At 35.7% G+C, this 15,922-nt stretch overlaps 1 protein-coding gene across 1 annotated transcript in view; it reads left to right on the forward strand.

Annotated features, from left to right (window-relative positions):
• LOC137051932 (phospholipid-transporting ATPase ABCA1) overlaps window positions 1-15,922 on the forward strand; it is a 365,555-nt gene that overhangs the window by 320,728 nt on the left and 28,905 nt on the right. The window contains exons 40-45 of the mRNA XM_067428858.1: window positions 2,255-2,378; window positions 2,460-2,589; window positions 5,853-5,973; window positions 9,236-9,298; window positions 9,702-9,808; window positions 11,704-11,845. Of these exons, the coding sequence (XP_067284959.1) occupies window positions 2,255-2,378; window positions 2,460-2,589; window positions 5,853-5,973; window positions 9,236-9,298; window positions 9,702-9,808; window positions 11,704-11,845 (687 nt within the window). The remainder of the gene's footprint in view (window positions 1-2,254; window positions 2,379-2,459; window positions 2,590-5,852; window positions 5,974-9,235; window positions 9,299-9,701; window positions 9,809-11,703; window positions 11,846-15,922) is intronic.

Consider the following 15,922-nt stretch of genomic DNA (forward strand, 5'->3'; position numbering starts at 1 on the left):
AAGCTGATTAAATGCTATAACTTTCCATCCACAAAATGGATTAAAATGTGAAAATAAAATGAAGGTGGTGCATTTCATAAGCAATCCAAACTCAGAGCACCTGGAAAGTGTTTTCAGTGAATGGAGCCGCTTAAAACACTTCGAGCCACGTCTTCACTTTGAAACACAAAAATTGTATGGGTGAGAAACAGACAATGTTATGTTTATGTTGACATTATGGATATATTTCGGAGCTGTGAGCACACAGTATTGAGCATCATTATCTCTTTTGTAAGTACTGGGTAATTTTTGTTTTGAAGATGGCATTTGAATTCAGTTCAACTGTATATAATGTAGACTAAATTAATTGACTTCACACACATTTTTAACATTCAGACTCATTAATTAAAATGCTTAGCAAAATCTTTGTATGTCGATTGGGTTTGGCTTCAAACATGTATGACCTTATACAAAAAAACTATATTTAATGGAATGTAGTTTCCCAAAAATAAGGATTCCATCATCATTTAATCACTTCTAAACCCATATGCTCTTAAACAGAACATTCATGCTGCTCTTTGCCTAACAACGTTCCTGTGTTGTTGTTAACTAAAACTATTAAAGTCTATTAAAAAATGTTTGTTATAATTAAAATATAATGAAATATAAATATTACATGAAAAACTAAAGTTAGAACTGAAGCACTACAATGACTAAAACTGAAATAAAAATAAAATATAAAGCTAAATATAAATATAAAAAATGACAAAATAACTAAAAGTTGATTTAAACTGTTAATAAATTATTCTAATGTGCGTATACTGTATAAAAGTACTCAAATTACTCTGCAAAGTGCATAGTGATCAGTCATTATCAATCAAAAGATCATAAAATATAAAAAACAATCAGTGAAACAATGTGCATGAAAATACACTCATTTAGAAGAGCCATCTTTTTACAGTCTAAGGCCATGTACACAGTAATACGTTTAATATCCTTTTCTCTCCGTTTTGGCCTTCTGTCCACACTGAGAGGGTGTTGTAGCTTTTTGAAGACGCTCTCCAAAGCAGATGAATATGAAAACGCCATCTTCACGGCATAGTGTGGACTGTGAAGATGGAGTTATTTATAAACGATGACGCATGTTCATGTGACGCATATTGTTAGTCTGGATGCCAGCCGAATTTAGCCCCGCCCACAACATTTGAGCTTAGGCGGTTCGGTCTGGACTTGATCCATAGAGGAGTAATTATGCCCGAATAGAAACTGTTCAGAGCAATGACATTGTCAGGGTGGGCTTTAGACGATGATGGACAGATAATAAACAGTACCGTAATCATGCACGTCATCAAAGGTGCTTGCCTTAGATATAATTTGTTCAAATCCTAAATGGAGAGCTTGTTTGTATATGCATTCACCTTCACTATTTCTCTCAGAAATTATGATCATGTTGGTAAGTAACTGTCTATCCTTATATTCTTTTTACAATACCGGCAAAGATTGTTTATTTCAGTATGCATACAGACAGAGTTGCCAAGTTTTTACAACAAAACCCGCCAACTGCTAGTTCAAAACAATTAGCTTCTTGGAGGGGCTCTTTGGAAAAAAAATGGTGTTTGGGGGGTCAAATGTGTGTTATTTTGGCAAGGTTGCCTGCTAAATTTCGCATTCCTGGTTCTATATATAACATAATTGAGGTCGCTTCCACCCGTGGAACCTGCAGAAAAATGCAAATTTGGCTACACAGTGCAGTTGAGTTCTGTTGACATTTGACAACTACGTTATGCATCTCTTCGTTGCTCTGATTGGTTGTAGGTCCAACTGAGGTCTTTCCTGGTTCTGTTTTTCTAACGCGCCCCATAATGACAGCCCAATGGAGCCGTATCAGACTAATATTCTGACTTGAATTGAGTATGACCACGTCAGGCTAGCATATTGTACCAATAGATATGTATCTTTATAATGCTATTTTGCCAGTTATGTGCTATTCACGCACAATTGCTAAAAAACATTACTTTGCACACCTTATATCACAGTCCTGCAAGGATGACAGAAAATGCTGCTGTCCTGCTTGCTTGCTTTGCTACTTGCTTTTGTTGTCCTGTGGCAAAAAAGGAGTGTAGAAAATACCATATCAGTGAGTTTTTATTTGGTTTAACGCATGCGCAGTAAGTTGAATTTGGTGTGTTGAAACGAAAAATTTACAAATCTATCCAGAATAAAGTAGACATAGCCTAACATTGCCTTTCTCTGTCTTATCTGTCTCTGTGTCCAGAATATAACTCGTATCAATGACATAGTGAAACAGGCTCTGCTGGTGTTTCCTCATTTCTGTTTGGGAAGAGGCCTGATGGACATGGCCAGAAACCAGGCAATGGCCAACATCTACCTAAACCTGGGTAAGAATTTGACGCATATGGAAGCAGTTCAGTTTTGAAAGCTGATATTTGTGGTACATTAAGCGAGTTCTCTGATTTCAGGTGAAGACCGCTTTGTAAATCCTCTCAACTGGGACTTGGTGGGCAAGAATCTGTTTGCCATGTCCATTCAGGGGGCAGTTATGTTCGCCGTGACCCTCCTCATACAGTACAAGTTTTTCTGCAAACCAATGTAAGAAACACACACTTCTTCACACATTTCAAAATCTTACACCTATTGAGAGAGCTGTTAGCAACTACAACTACTGGTCAAAAGTTTGGAATAAATGTTTTTGAAAGAAGTCTTGATTAAACTTTATTTTATGGTGCCTTGTTTTCAACATTTATAATAATCAGAAATGTGTCTTGATTGAAACTGTAGTCTCGAGTAGTGATGCTTTGCATCACAGGAATACATTACATTTTGAAATACAATCAAATAGAAAACAGTTCTTTTAATTTTAATTGTTTTAATTTTTACATATCTCAGAGCTGGATTTGATTCTGGATAACATGAGAATCCCAATTTTGTATTTTCTTTTTTTCTCCCCAAATAGAGATCATGATTCTCCCACAATTCTGAACAGAAAACTTAACAAACAGTTCTGACTAAATGTTAATTGCTGCAGTCTGTTTAACTCTTTCCCTGCCAGCGTTTAAAAAAAAAAAAATTGCCAGCCACACCAGGGTTTTTAACAATTTTCACAAACATTTAATAGCCCTTAGAATATTTAGTTTTGTGGATATCTGAGCATGCTATATATCAGAAGAAAGAGGTGACCCCTTCTTTTAAACAAAATAATGCTTCATGCATTCCTTTTTTATCAACACTTGAATATGGGAAAGTTTCATAAAAAAGCAAAATTTTGAACAAAAAAAAATCACGTTTTTTGTGAAAGAATGTATCCAGAACAGATTCCGAGCAATGATCAAACACAGATGGAGTAGATCGAGTCTATCAACACCTCTAATGCTTAAAATGCCCTGTAGCTCATCCTGGGTCCACATTTCAATCAGTTACATTATATAGTTTTAATTTATATGATGTTTAATGTTGATGATCACGTTATTTTAATGATGCATCTGCTTGCATACGATCTCTTGTTTTACTGCGTCTTCCTCACGTGTGTTTTGATCAGGAGATTCAGTACGTATTCAGAAGATGCGTAATAGCGCCCCCGCATAAATGTATCCTTCGCTGCCTTTTATATCCCACAATCATGTGCGTCTGAAAGTTGTAGGGATGGGCAACAGTGGTCGAGTACTCGATTACTCGAACGTGACATCATGAAAACGATGATCGCCCTGACTTTAAAAAATATATTTGTATATTTCTCAAATTGGTTATTGCGGCATTTTGAATGGTAACTGAGGTCTGATTGGTTAGCATTAGACAGCACGCCTTCCAGACCGCAAAATAAAGTGAAACTAAAGCGCGCTGTGATGCCTAACGCACTGTGAATGATCATGAAATACAGTGCAAGATGTGCGGCAGCCAATCTGTCACATACACAGCATTATAATGAGAACATCATTGTCATATAATGTTGTATTCTCCGTGCTTTAGCGCCCCGTGGATCAGCGCGCGCTGTTAATAAAGGAAATCCCCAACCAGAGTCAGAGCGCGGTCAAGTTCTTCTGCGTATCCGCGTCCTTTTCCACAGATGCAAGTTGTAAGATTTCTTGTTTTATACTTGATTATATGTTGTCTATATCTGATTAATCTCATACAGGACGGCGTTTGGTTGAGTTTAATAACCAAAAGCGCTGCCGTTATTTCGGCTGGTGTTCATTCAGCGCCAATCTGTCATGTAGGCTACATAGAATTATAATAAGAACACGATTAAAGTGTTGTAAATTATTTGTGGTTTTGTTGCCCGTGTATTAGCATTGAAGTGCGCATTCAAAATCAGTTTCGTTTTCAAGCCTGTTGGCCAAGTTCACATGTGCATTTGCGTCCTTTTGGGCAGATGTAAATTGTAATAGGCATATATCTGATTAATCTCATATAGGATGCGTTTGACTGAGTTTATTAATTCTCTAGCAAAGCTCTGTGGGCTAGTGTATTCACAGTTGGTTATTTGAGACAGTTAGGCCTATTTAGTTTCTTTTTCTTTAAGACATTTATGCATCATAATGTAAGTTATTTTTTTTATAGTCATATGTTCATATTTGCATAGACATCTCATGTTTTTGTCGCATACATTTTCATAACAGTCTTAAAATAGTTTCATATCTCCATGATGGAGACGCCCCACCCCCCGCACAAGCCCCGCCCATTGTTAATCGATTACTCGTTTTTGAGACCTATCAATGATCGAAATGAAAAATTGAGAAAAATGCCCATCCCTAGAAAGTTGTGGTTGCTGTTCAGTTTGTGTGCAAATGTAAATTTTTTCCACTTCTGATAACATTTCTAGCGAGAAATTACTGCTGTAGTCATTAAATATTAGTTAGCTTGCTTTATTTTTCTGTAGATCATTAAACCATTACGCTGCCTCAGAAGTCTGTCCGAATTCAGTTTTGTGAGGTGCCTTTGTGCGCTTACACTGCCTTACAAGTCATTGTCTGTTAAGGTAGCAAGGCAACACATCAGCTGCCTAGGTTTTCGGATGTAGCCCTTGTTTCATTACTGGATGAATCAGCATTTTTGTATGAATCCCTTAAAAAAAGGCTGGCCCCACTTTATATTAGGTGGCCTTAAGTACTATGTACTTACATCAAAAAATAAGTACAATGTACTTACTGTGTTCAAATTGTATTGCAGAACACTTCTGCTGATATTGAGGTGGATACGGGTAGAGTTAGGGACAGGTGTGGTGGTATGGGTCAGTTTAAGGATAGAGTTAGGTGTAAGGGAAGTGATAACTGTGTAATTACAAATGTAACTACAGAAATTAATTACAGACGTAATTACATGCAGGTATTTTTTAAATGTAAGTACAATGTAAACACATGTATGTACACAATAAGTCCATTGTATCAAATGATTAATTACAATGTTAGTACATAGTAGTTAAGGCCACCTAATATAAAGTGGGTCCGCTCTAAGTTACATTCAAAAGGGGATTTTCTTTACTTTGTTACCATAGACATCAGTGTTTATATCGGATACTATAAACATTAATCCCAGTACTTCTGTGATTATTTTAATAATTGTAACACTTAAATAATGATACTGTGTAGTTTGTGACTGTTCATGAAGCTTTTGAAGCTTGTTTTTAATACCTATACATGACATCTACTCTCAGGTTCAGCGGCAGCTCGAATAAAGATTTGAACGGTGTGTGATTTGGTCAAAGGTTTAATAGTCAGAGGCAAATCACTGTTATTTAGAAATAAGATCTCATGGGTATTTGAATTGGGATTGTGATCTTTCAACAATTATTCTAATATATACACACACACGATGATGTTGTCTGCTCTGGGGTGAAATACACACATCTTTACACACAGGTCGATAAAGTCACTGCCTACATCATCAGGGGAAGAGGATAAAGATGTGGCTCGTGAGCGTGAACGTGTGCACAAGGGCGGAGCTCAGAATGACCTGCTCCAAATATGTGACCTCACTAAGGTATTTCCTGTTCCGTCACAGTGTTGCATTCCAGTCATTCTGGGAAGATAAAAGTGCCATTGTTGTGGACAGTTGTGGATACCAGCTGGTCAACCAGCTAAATGAGCTACACTAGTTTTAATCAGTTTAATACCAGCAAATTTCTATATCATTTTCAAAAGTGTAAGAAGAAAAAAAATCAGGTGTTTCTTTGTCTTTTTGGTTTATAAAATTACCAAGTGGGAAAAAAACAGTATTGACCAGAATAACCCTGCTGGTGCAATATTGAAGTTTCAATAGAAATTACATTAAAGTAAAATTTAGTTTAGCATAAATGCTTGTCAAAACATTCGACAGTACACTACGCCATAATTCAAAGCCTGTACATAGAAGTAATTATTTAAATTGTATATACAGCTGTACTAAAGTCCTAATTATCTGCAAACACTCTAATAGTAGCATTTAATATAAATGTTTGTTTAATTACAACATCCAATTAAGTGTCTGAAAACATTACATTTTCCACTTATGTATATTCTTTTAAAGTATATTATTTCCGTAATAAGTAAAATAAAATTGTTTAAAGTATACTAAAATATGCTTCTTTTTCACAAAGATAGACTTTGTATATTCAGGACAGAGGCTCGTGGTTCCAGGTGTGTGAGTGCACAGATGTTCACAGAAGTGTCCAGTGGTTAAGAGTGAGAGTTTGATTTGTCCCGTTCTGTAATCAGACATCTCTCAGCAATGAGATAAACTGGCAGAGAGCAGATGTCTCTACTCAAGAGACGCTCTTCATGAGTCTGAGGCTGAGAGCGGACAGGTGTTAAAAGGGGTGGTTAATTATGATTTCACTTTTTAAACTTTAGTTTGTGTGTAATGTTGCTGTTTGAGCATAAACAATATCTGCAAAATTACAATGTTCAAAGTTCAAAGCAAAGGGAGACATTTTCTATTAAACAAATAGCTTTTTATGGACTACAACAAACGGCTGGTAGGGACTACACAAATTCCTCCCGGGTTAGTGACATCATTAATCCTGAAATGTACATAAATCCTGCCCTCGGTAAATCACAACAAAGGAAGTGAGATTATTATTACAAAATATGCTAATCAATGGCTTTATTCAACTCCACATCAGCTACATAAATTCATCAACTAACCATTCAGGAACATCTTGTTGTATTCTACATTCTTCTTAAAATCACTTCTTAAATCTCTCCATCATTGTCCGACTCCGGCTGAACTGTTTCATTGCCTGTTTGCATTTGGTTATCAGAGCTGCTAACTGACTTTTTGAAGCTGAGCCCCATGAGCAGCAGCTCATTTGCATTTAAAGGCTTAAACATCTTACTTTTTTGTGGACTTTTTTACTTTTAAAAGTGCATTGCTGCACTTTAAGTTGAAATAGTTTTCTATAATGATGAACAGATACTATTCATAGAGCTTTTATTGTTTGAATATAAAACATTCACATCACACTGTTTTAAAGGGGTCATTACTGTTACATGACTTTTATTTCAGGGGTGTCCAAACCACTGCCCTGCAGTGTACCTCCAACTTGCAGTTTAGGTTTACTTGATTATCCATGCATATTTTTTTTTAGAAAAATCATGTTCAAATGTATCGAATATGAGCCATCAGGCTTTTGAGGAACGCTCATTAGTTCATCTCTCAAGCATCATTGTATTGCATTATAAACCAATCAGTCATAACATTGACACTGACAGGTGAAGTGACTAACCCTGATTATCTCTTCATCAAGGCACATGTTAGTGGGTGGGATATATTAGCCAGCAAGTGAACATTTCGCCCTCAAAGTTGATGTGTTTAAAATAGGAAAAATGTGCAAGTGTAAGGATTTGAGCGAGTTTGACATGGGCCAAATGATGGCTAGACTCCCAAAACTGTAGCTCTTGTGGGTTGTTTCCAGTTTGCAATGGCCAGTATCTATCAAAAGTGGTTTAAGGAAGAAACATTTGTGAACTTGTGACAGGGTCATGGGTCACGTGGGGAGCGAAGGCTGGCCCGTGTGGTCTGATCAAACAGACAAGCTACTTGTAGCTCGAATTGCTCAAGAAATTATGGCTGGTTCTGAGACAAAGGTGTCAGAAAACACAGTGCATCACAGTTTGTTGCGTATGGGACTGCATAACTGCAGACCAGTCAGGGTATCCATGCTGATCCCTGTCCACCGCCAAGAATGGGCATGTCTGAATCAGAACTGAACCACAGAACAATTGAAGGTGTCCTGGTCTAATGAATGATGTTTTCTTTTACATTACGTGGACTGCTAGGTGCTTGTGTGCCACTTACCTGGGGAACACATGGCACCAGGATGCACTATGGGAAGAAGGCAAGCCGGCTGAGGAAGTGTGACGCTTTGGGCAATGTTTTGCTGGAAAACCTTGGGTCCTGCCATCCATGTGGATGTTACTTTGGCACATACCATCTACCTAATCATTGTTGCAGACAATGTACACCCTTTCATGGAAATGGATATTCAAATTTTGCTTTTGAAAAAGCAAAAAAAAAAATCAGGAATGCTTTAAGGAGCACAACAACGAGTTTGATGTGTTGACTTGGCCTCCAAATTCCCCAGATCTCAATACAATCGAGCATCTGTGATATGTGCTTAACAAACACGTCCAATGCATTGAGGCCTCACCTCGCAACTTACAGGACTTAAAGGATCTGCTGCTAACACACCACAACACACCTTCAGGGAAGTCCATGTCTCGACGGATCAGGGGGGCTTTAGCAGCAAAAAGGAGGCCAGCAAAATATTTGATAATCTACTAATAATAATAATTTAATATGTCAGACTTTACAGGGTTAAGATGTTCTTAAAATACCACTTTTAATGTTTTCTGCACAGAAAACAGTAATATATTTACAAAACAAGCAACAAATGGTTACACTTTATTTCAATGGTCCACTTTAGACATCTACTGGTCGCAACCAGACCCAATCTAAAATAGTCCAAATTCAAACACTTATTATATGTGTACTGTAGTGATTCAGGATAAGACAAGAATAAATGGATTCAGGATGTACTTCATTGTAGTGATCGTTGTATACATTTTGTACATTTTGAACACAAACAAGATACATAGTGCATATTTAAGAATACAGTCTGCTAATACTTTAATGAGAGTTTATTTGACACGTAGTTGCAAAGTTACTTCTTGTTAGTAGAATGTCTAAAGTGGAACATCGAAATAAAGTGTTACCAAAAAAGTAAATAAAGCTGTTAACAGGCATGACACCATTGCCCCCCCAGATGTACCGTACGAAGATCGCTCCAGCCGTGGATAAAGTCTGCGTGGGCGTTTCTGCTGGAGAGGTAAATGACACACTCATATAAAATGGAAACTTATTTTAAGCATTAATAAGAAGAAATTGTCTAAACGAATTTCAATATTTTTTAATAAGAGTATAATGTCAAAGGTCTTTAAATAACTTCTGCCTTTAAAGACCTCATGGAATTACTTTTTTCAGATATGCATTTAATTTTTGGCAGCTATAAAGAATTATATTAATGACATTTTCTAACTTTTTTTTTTTTTACTCAAAATGCTTTTTCCCTGCCACCATCTATCATTAGCAAGAGAAAAAAAATGTTAATTTACTGTGATGCTCTTTGAAAGCTACTAACTGTTGTGTCATTGGAAATATGTCAACATTAGAATGAAAATTGTGTTTTTCATTGTCTAAATCATTGTCTGTGTCTTTTTCGTGGTTTGCAGTGTTTTGGTTTGTTGGGGATAAATGGTGCAGGTAAAACTACAACTTTTAAAATGCTGACTGGAGACATCAGCCCGACAGCTGGAGATGCCTTCGTAAACGGATACAGGTACACTGTATAAAAGCAATAGAAGTAATTATGAAATTATTTACAAAGCTGTACTTACTAAATCTTACTAAATTGGGTAAAAAACAACAACACTAAAGTTAGCTACTAACTTTGTCCAACCCAACGCAAATGCATCTTCTGCTGATCTTCATCTTTCTGGAAAAAATAGCAAAGCTTAAAAAAAAAGAAGAAAAAAAAGGAAACAAGCAAAAAATAAAGGTTTTTTTTGCTTGTTTTTTTTTTCAGTGAAAGAAGGTGCTTAAAGGGTACATAACACACAGTTTCTGACAATATCATGTTAATCTTGGGTACCTATAAAGTAGTAGTGTAGTCTTCGTATCTCGGAAGAGTCTTTAGTTTTATTATATTTCTAAAAGACAGATACGCTGTACCAATTCTTTACAAAAACAGCTGAGCTTGTGGAGGTGTGCAGTGGGTGGAGCTAATAAGTCACAAGCACACACACACACACACACTCTCACACACAATGCATCATGGCAATATCCATGGATAACTTTCAATTCACTATACATTCATGTTGTGTACATTATATGCATTTACATATAAACATTTTGCCAACAAAACTACACAAAAAAAAAAAAAACTGCATCCACTGTTTCCTTACCACTGGGTTATTTGGGAAGCTAAACAAGTTTACCTTTCCCTCAAAAACCAGAAACAGTTATTTAGTGACATTGTTGATTTCATGGTCTAAAAACAAAATGACAGTGCTGCAGACGGCTTCCGTAACCCGAACAAAGTTTGTTGATGAGCTCGCTCTTGTTCTCACTGCGCATGTGCTCATACGGGAGAAGTGCCCATACAAGGAATTATGTCCATTATTATGACATACAGGGCCATACTCAAAAAAAAAAAAAACTTTCCAAAACATATTCGAATTCTGAAGAATGTATTTGGCACATAACACATGGTAGGGACTACATGACACAGTGTACTCAAATTGATTTCAATGAGAAACCTTTAACATTATTTACAGACGTGCCGGACATTGTTATCGTCATGATGAAATTATATATTGGGTTATGATTTTGCCATTATGACATAGAGTGTGATTCTCAATTTAAGCAGCCAGGATCATTTTATGTACATTTATTTACCTTTTTGGCCCCATTTTATATTAGGTGGCCTTAACTACTATGTACTTACATCAAAAAGTAAGTACAATGTACTTATAGTGTTCATATTATATTGCAAAGCACTTACGGGTAGAGTTAGGGACAGGTGTGGTGTGGGTCAGTTTAAGGATAGGGTTAGGTGTAAGGGTAGTGCCAACTGTGTAATTACAAATGAAACTACAGAAATGTATTACAGATGTAATTACATGCAGGTAATTTTTTAAATGTAAGTACAATGAAAAAACATGTATGTACACAATAAGTGCATTGTATCAAATAATAATTACAATGTTAGTACATAGTAGTTAAGGCCACCTAATATAAAGTGGGTCCACTTTTTTTTAATTTACGCTATTCAGACATGTTTGAACACGTGACCCAACCCCATCCCTAAACGTACCCCTTTGTTTATTATAAAAAAACAGGATATAACAGGCAGATTCAAATCTGCCTGCACAATTTATTTTAAAAATGTATAAATTATATAGATATAGACATTAGAAAAAATGAATAGAATATTTTTTAGAATATAGAATGAATAGAATAATATTTAATGTCTATATAGACATTAGAAAAAATGAATAGAAGTGACAAAATCACTCAAATTAAATGGAAAATGCAAAAACAAAAAATTTATTCTAAATATAAAAAACTGTAAAAGTATATCAGTGATACTAAATTAACTCTGCTTGTTCCAGTTAAAAAGTGGTGTTATGCAGTTGCTAAGGCATTAAGAGTGATTTCTTGTTTAACTTTCAGCATCCGCAATGAAATGCAGTTGGTGCAGCAGAATATGGGTTACTGTCCGCAGTTTGATGCGATAGATGACCTTCTGACGGGAAGAGAACATCTGGAGTTCTACGCTCGACTCCGAGGGGTTCCGGAAAAGGAAGTTTCCATGGTAACACAGCCTGCGGTCTTTGTTTTGTAGACCCTTAATCTTTGGATCTAAAATTCACTCTCTGTCTATGGAATCTGTACGTGTGTGTGTGTGTGTGTGTGTGTGTGTGTGTGTGTGTGTAGGTGTCACTTGTTCATTATGTCGTCTTTCAGCAATGAAACCATCAAAGTGTGTGCGTCTGTGGTCTCACAAGTCTTTGTCTTTGAACTGGTTAGCTTGTGCAAAATCCTCACTAACACACAAACACCAAGGTTACTGTGTTTTTGATTTTCAATATATGATATTTAATTATATTAATCATATTTCTTAATTATAATATAATATACAATTACACAATAATTGTACATATTTCTAGTACAACAGTTAGTTCTGGTCCTTGGTTTTTGTTTAGGTAAAGTGCCTTTCAGGAGTGTGCTATTACACATGTATTTGCATTCAGCATTTATTTCAGCATTTATAACATTCTGTTTGTTTCTGCACATTCTAGACAGGCAGTATTTTATTAAGGTAAAAGAGTAGCTAAACTCAAAAGCATGAAGATGTAAATTAGAGAACTTGTAAAATAAATATTTGTGCTTGTAGTGACATATGTCTAAAGAAACGTTAAAATGTCAGGTTTTAAATTATGTAAATCAAACAGATTTTTTTTTTCTCTGTGTTTATGTAATCTGTTTGAAAAGAGAAAGATGGCAGTTGTTCGCGAGCCTCTTCATTATCCGCGAATGCAGCCACACCTACGATAAACACATTATTTTGAGATTAAATACTGACGCGATCCATGCGAGCACATTCAACACACACATCAACAGTACCATGTGCTTTACATCGTTTTGGGATGCCTTGAGGAATAATCCTGGAATAATTTACCTCAGAAAAAGCTGTTTATTTCTAAGAGGAAATGCCAGTGAGTTAAATTTATTCTATTAGTTTTTATGAATATAAAACCACAAAAGACCATTTAAAAATGAATCCTGTTGCAACATAAAATGTCAGAGACGTAAGACTGTTTAGACAATATTTCTTTGTTTTAGACGGATTATGACGTGTTTACTGTAAAATAGCTAGTGTCAAATCAGTAAAGCTTTTGTTCGGAAAGTTCTGCTCAGATGAAATACGTTTAGCCATTAAACCATATTTTGTTTCAAATTGATGTTTAAACTGTATAGCCTAATGTTATTTTTTAATCTAATATATGTTGATTGTGAAAAGTGAACAGCACGTGTAATATCACATCAGATGCGCAATATGTCTGAAGACATGGAATTTTTCACAAATTTTGACCCCTTCATTAAGTTTTGTTTTGTAGAAAGCCATTCTTTACAGTGAATTTTGTTTTGTATAAATGGTATCTTCATTTTAAACAATTTTTTGAATATATTTGCTTCTTAGTTAATAAATAAGAAGTAAATATAGCAGACAATAGCCATAGCGCTGGTGTGATCATGCATTGCGTGCATGTGTCATAAATGAACCGAAGCTCGAATGATACTCAAATGATATTTGAGTATTCTGTGTATCGGATAGTTTACAAAATCTAATGATTCAGAAAAAAAAAATTCTGAATCATTAGATTGACAGTCCTAATATATTAAGGCTCTCAATCGATTAAAATATTTGCATCGCATGATTGCCATGAGTTAACTCACGATTAATCACATTTTAATCGCATATTTTTATATGTTGTAAATGTATCTTTAATTAATTTTGAATACTCTAATCAACATGGGTATATGGACAAATATGCATGCTTTATGCAATTGTACGTTTATTATTAGTGAAACCATACTTATTCAATAATAATCAATAACACAGCATGGAAACTAGACATGTATCAAAGGTCATATACAAGGCTGGACTGGGGCTAAAATTCTGACATACCCAGCACATCCGGCCCATGAGTTCCCTGTGAAAGTTTTTGCGGGGGGTTGGGGCCTTAAATTGGAGTATATAAATAAAACTAGGACAAGGACAAATAATGATAGATATTATCAAATTTGCTGCAAATGCAGATAAACTTAATATTGTTTTTTTTTGTCACACAGCCCTTGGCAGTAAAGCACTGATGATTTTGAGCTAGGATGCAGAAAAGTAAATTTACTGCTTTTAAATGCTGTTATCATTTACTCACTCTCGTGTCATTTCAAACCTGCATGACTTCTGTGAAACACAAAAGATGTTTTGAAGAATGTTGGCAACCAAGCCATTTTGGTTAGGCTACCTTTTGAATATTGTATGAACAAAAAAAAACAGACTCAAATGATTTTATTTTATGCTACACAGAAATAAATTCATTTAGGTTTGGAATGACATTAGGGTGAGTAAATGATCACATTTTTGGGTTGAACAATCATGTTTTTCAAGAGTTAACACATCATTTAAGTAAGACACTGATATCTATCTTTCATGAGGCTATTACATTTCATTAAATCTATTAAAAAATGTTAATAAAACTTTTAAAGAGGAAAAAAAAGCTTTGTCCTTAATTCATGGGATCCAGACTTTAAAACTGTTTAGACTGTAGTTTAACTGTAGGCCAGTTTCATTTAAATGTAAGATCATGGTAGTCACAGGGTAAAAAAAATAGACTGTAAAAACCTTGCTCCTCATTATATGGCTATATGGTTTCTAAAATATATAAAACGTATACTAAACTATTATATTTGTAAGTAAAAAAATGTTAACACCTGTAGAAAATACGAAAACAGCCTCTATAAAAGTGATTTATATTCTGCAATATTAATTTAAGTAATATCGCAAAATTTTTAATAAATGTTTCTTCCAAAACACCATATTTCTTTGCTGTTTTTCACCACAGAACCTGTAATGTTTCCATATCATACGATTGTATAAAACAAAATTCGGAGTTAAAGTGCCGTATAGAGCAGCATTTAAACTCTATAGTAGAGAGAGGTAGAGTCGATGTACGTTCGTCAGCGGCTGCGCTGTGCGGATATTCGTCTTTGCAGTTCCATGCACTCAAATAATAAATAAATAAATAGAAAAAAGCGCCTAATATGGAGGGGAGGTCTCTCTCGCTTCGGCTTGTCAATTCAGAAGACAAAACCAATGGGCCGCTGTCGCTGCATGTTGTCAGTGGTACAAAAAAAAAATATATATATATATATATATATATATATATATATATATATATATATATATTTTTTTTTTTTTTTTTAAACACTATCAGCCCCAAAGTGCGTCGGCCCACCGGGCAAATGCCCGGTATGCCAGATTACCAGTCCAGCCCTGGTCATATATGTTTATCAAATAACTAAAATCAGAATAAGCATTGATTTATCTAATTTTAACAATATAAATAAAGGGAGTTTTTACACTGGCAGTTTAGATGGAAAATTGGTGACGTGAAAGCTGTCATGCAGACCTGGGAGCGCACCAGTCCCACACCATACCTGGAGGAGGTCCATATTCCACGAGTAGGAATATAGTGTGGCCCCTTTAAGAGATGCGCGTTCCCTATTGAACTGTCGGTATCGTGTGTGTGTGTGTGTGTGTGTGTGTGTGTGTGTGTGTGTGTGTGTGTGTGTGTGTGTGCGCGCGTGCGCCTAATGTGCCGAGATTCACGCTAACAGTGTGAGAAACACGAACTTGGAAGTGCTCTTGTTTAGAAAAGTAGCCTGTGCATTTGCTTTAGACAATTGTAATCCATTTAGTTCAATAAAACACATGTAATGTAAGCGGTGATGGTGTTAATGATTTACCTCGGACATGAGCGAGAGTGAGCTTGATGTGTATTTGCGCCTCGCATATATATATAACAAAAAAATACAGTTTCATATCATTATGTTTGAAGCTTGAAATGTGGCAAAAGGTTCAAGCTGATAGAAGAGCAACTTTGACTGAAATAACCACTCGTTACATCCGGGGTATGTAGCAAAGCATTTGTGAAGCCACAACACACACACCCTTGAGGCGGATGGGCTACAACAGCAGAAGACCCCACTGGGTACCATTCATCTCCACTACAAATAGGAAAAAGAGGCTACAATTTTCACAAGCTCACCAAAATTGGACAGTTGAAGAAAGAATTGAAAAATGTTACCTGGTCTGATGAATCTT

The sequence above is a fragment of the Pseudorasbora parva genome, chromosome 1, assembly GCF_024679245.1.
Source record: "Pseudorasbora parva isolate DD20220531a chromosome 1, ASM2467924v1, whole genome shotgun sequence".
Classification (NCBI taxonomy): Eukaryota; Metazoa; Chordata; class Actinopteri; order Cypriniformes; family Gobionidae; genus Pseudorasbora; species Pseudorasbora parva.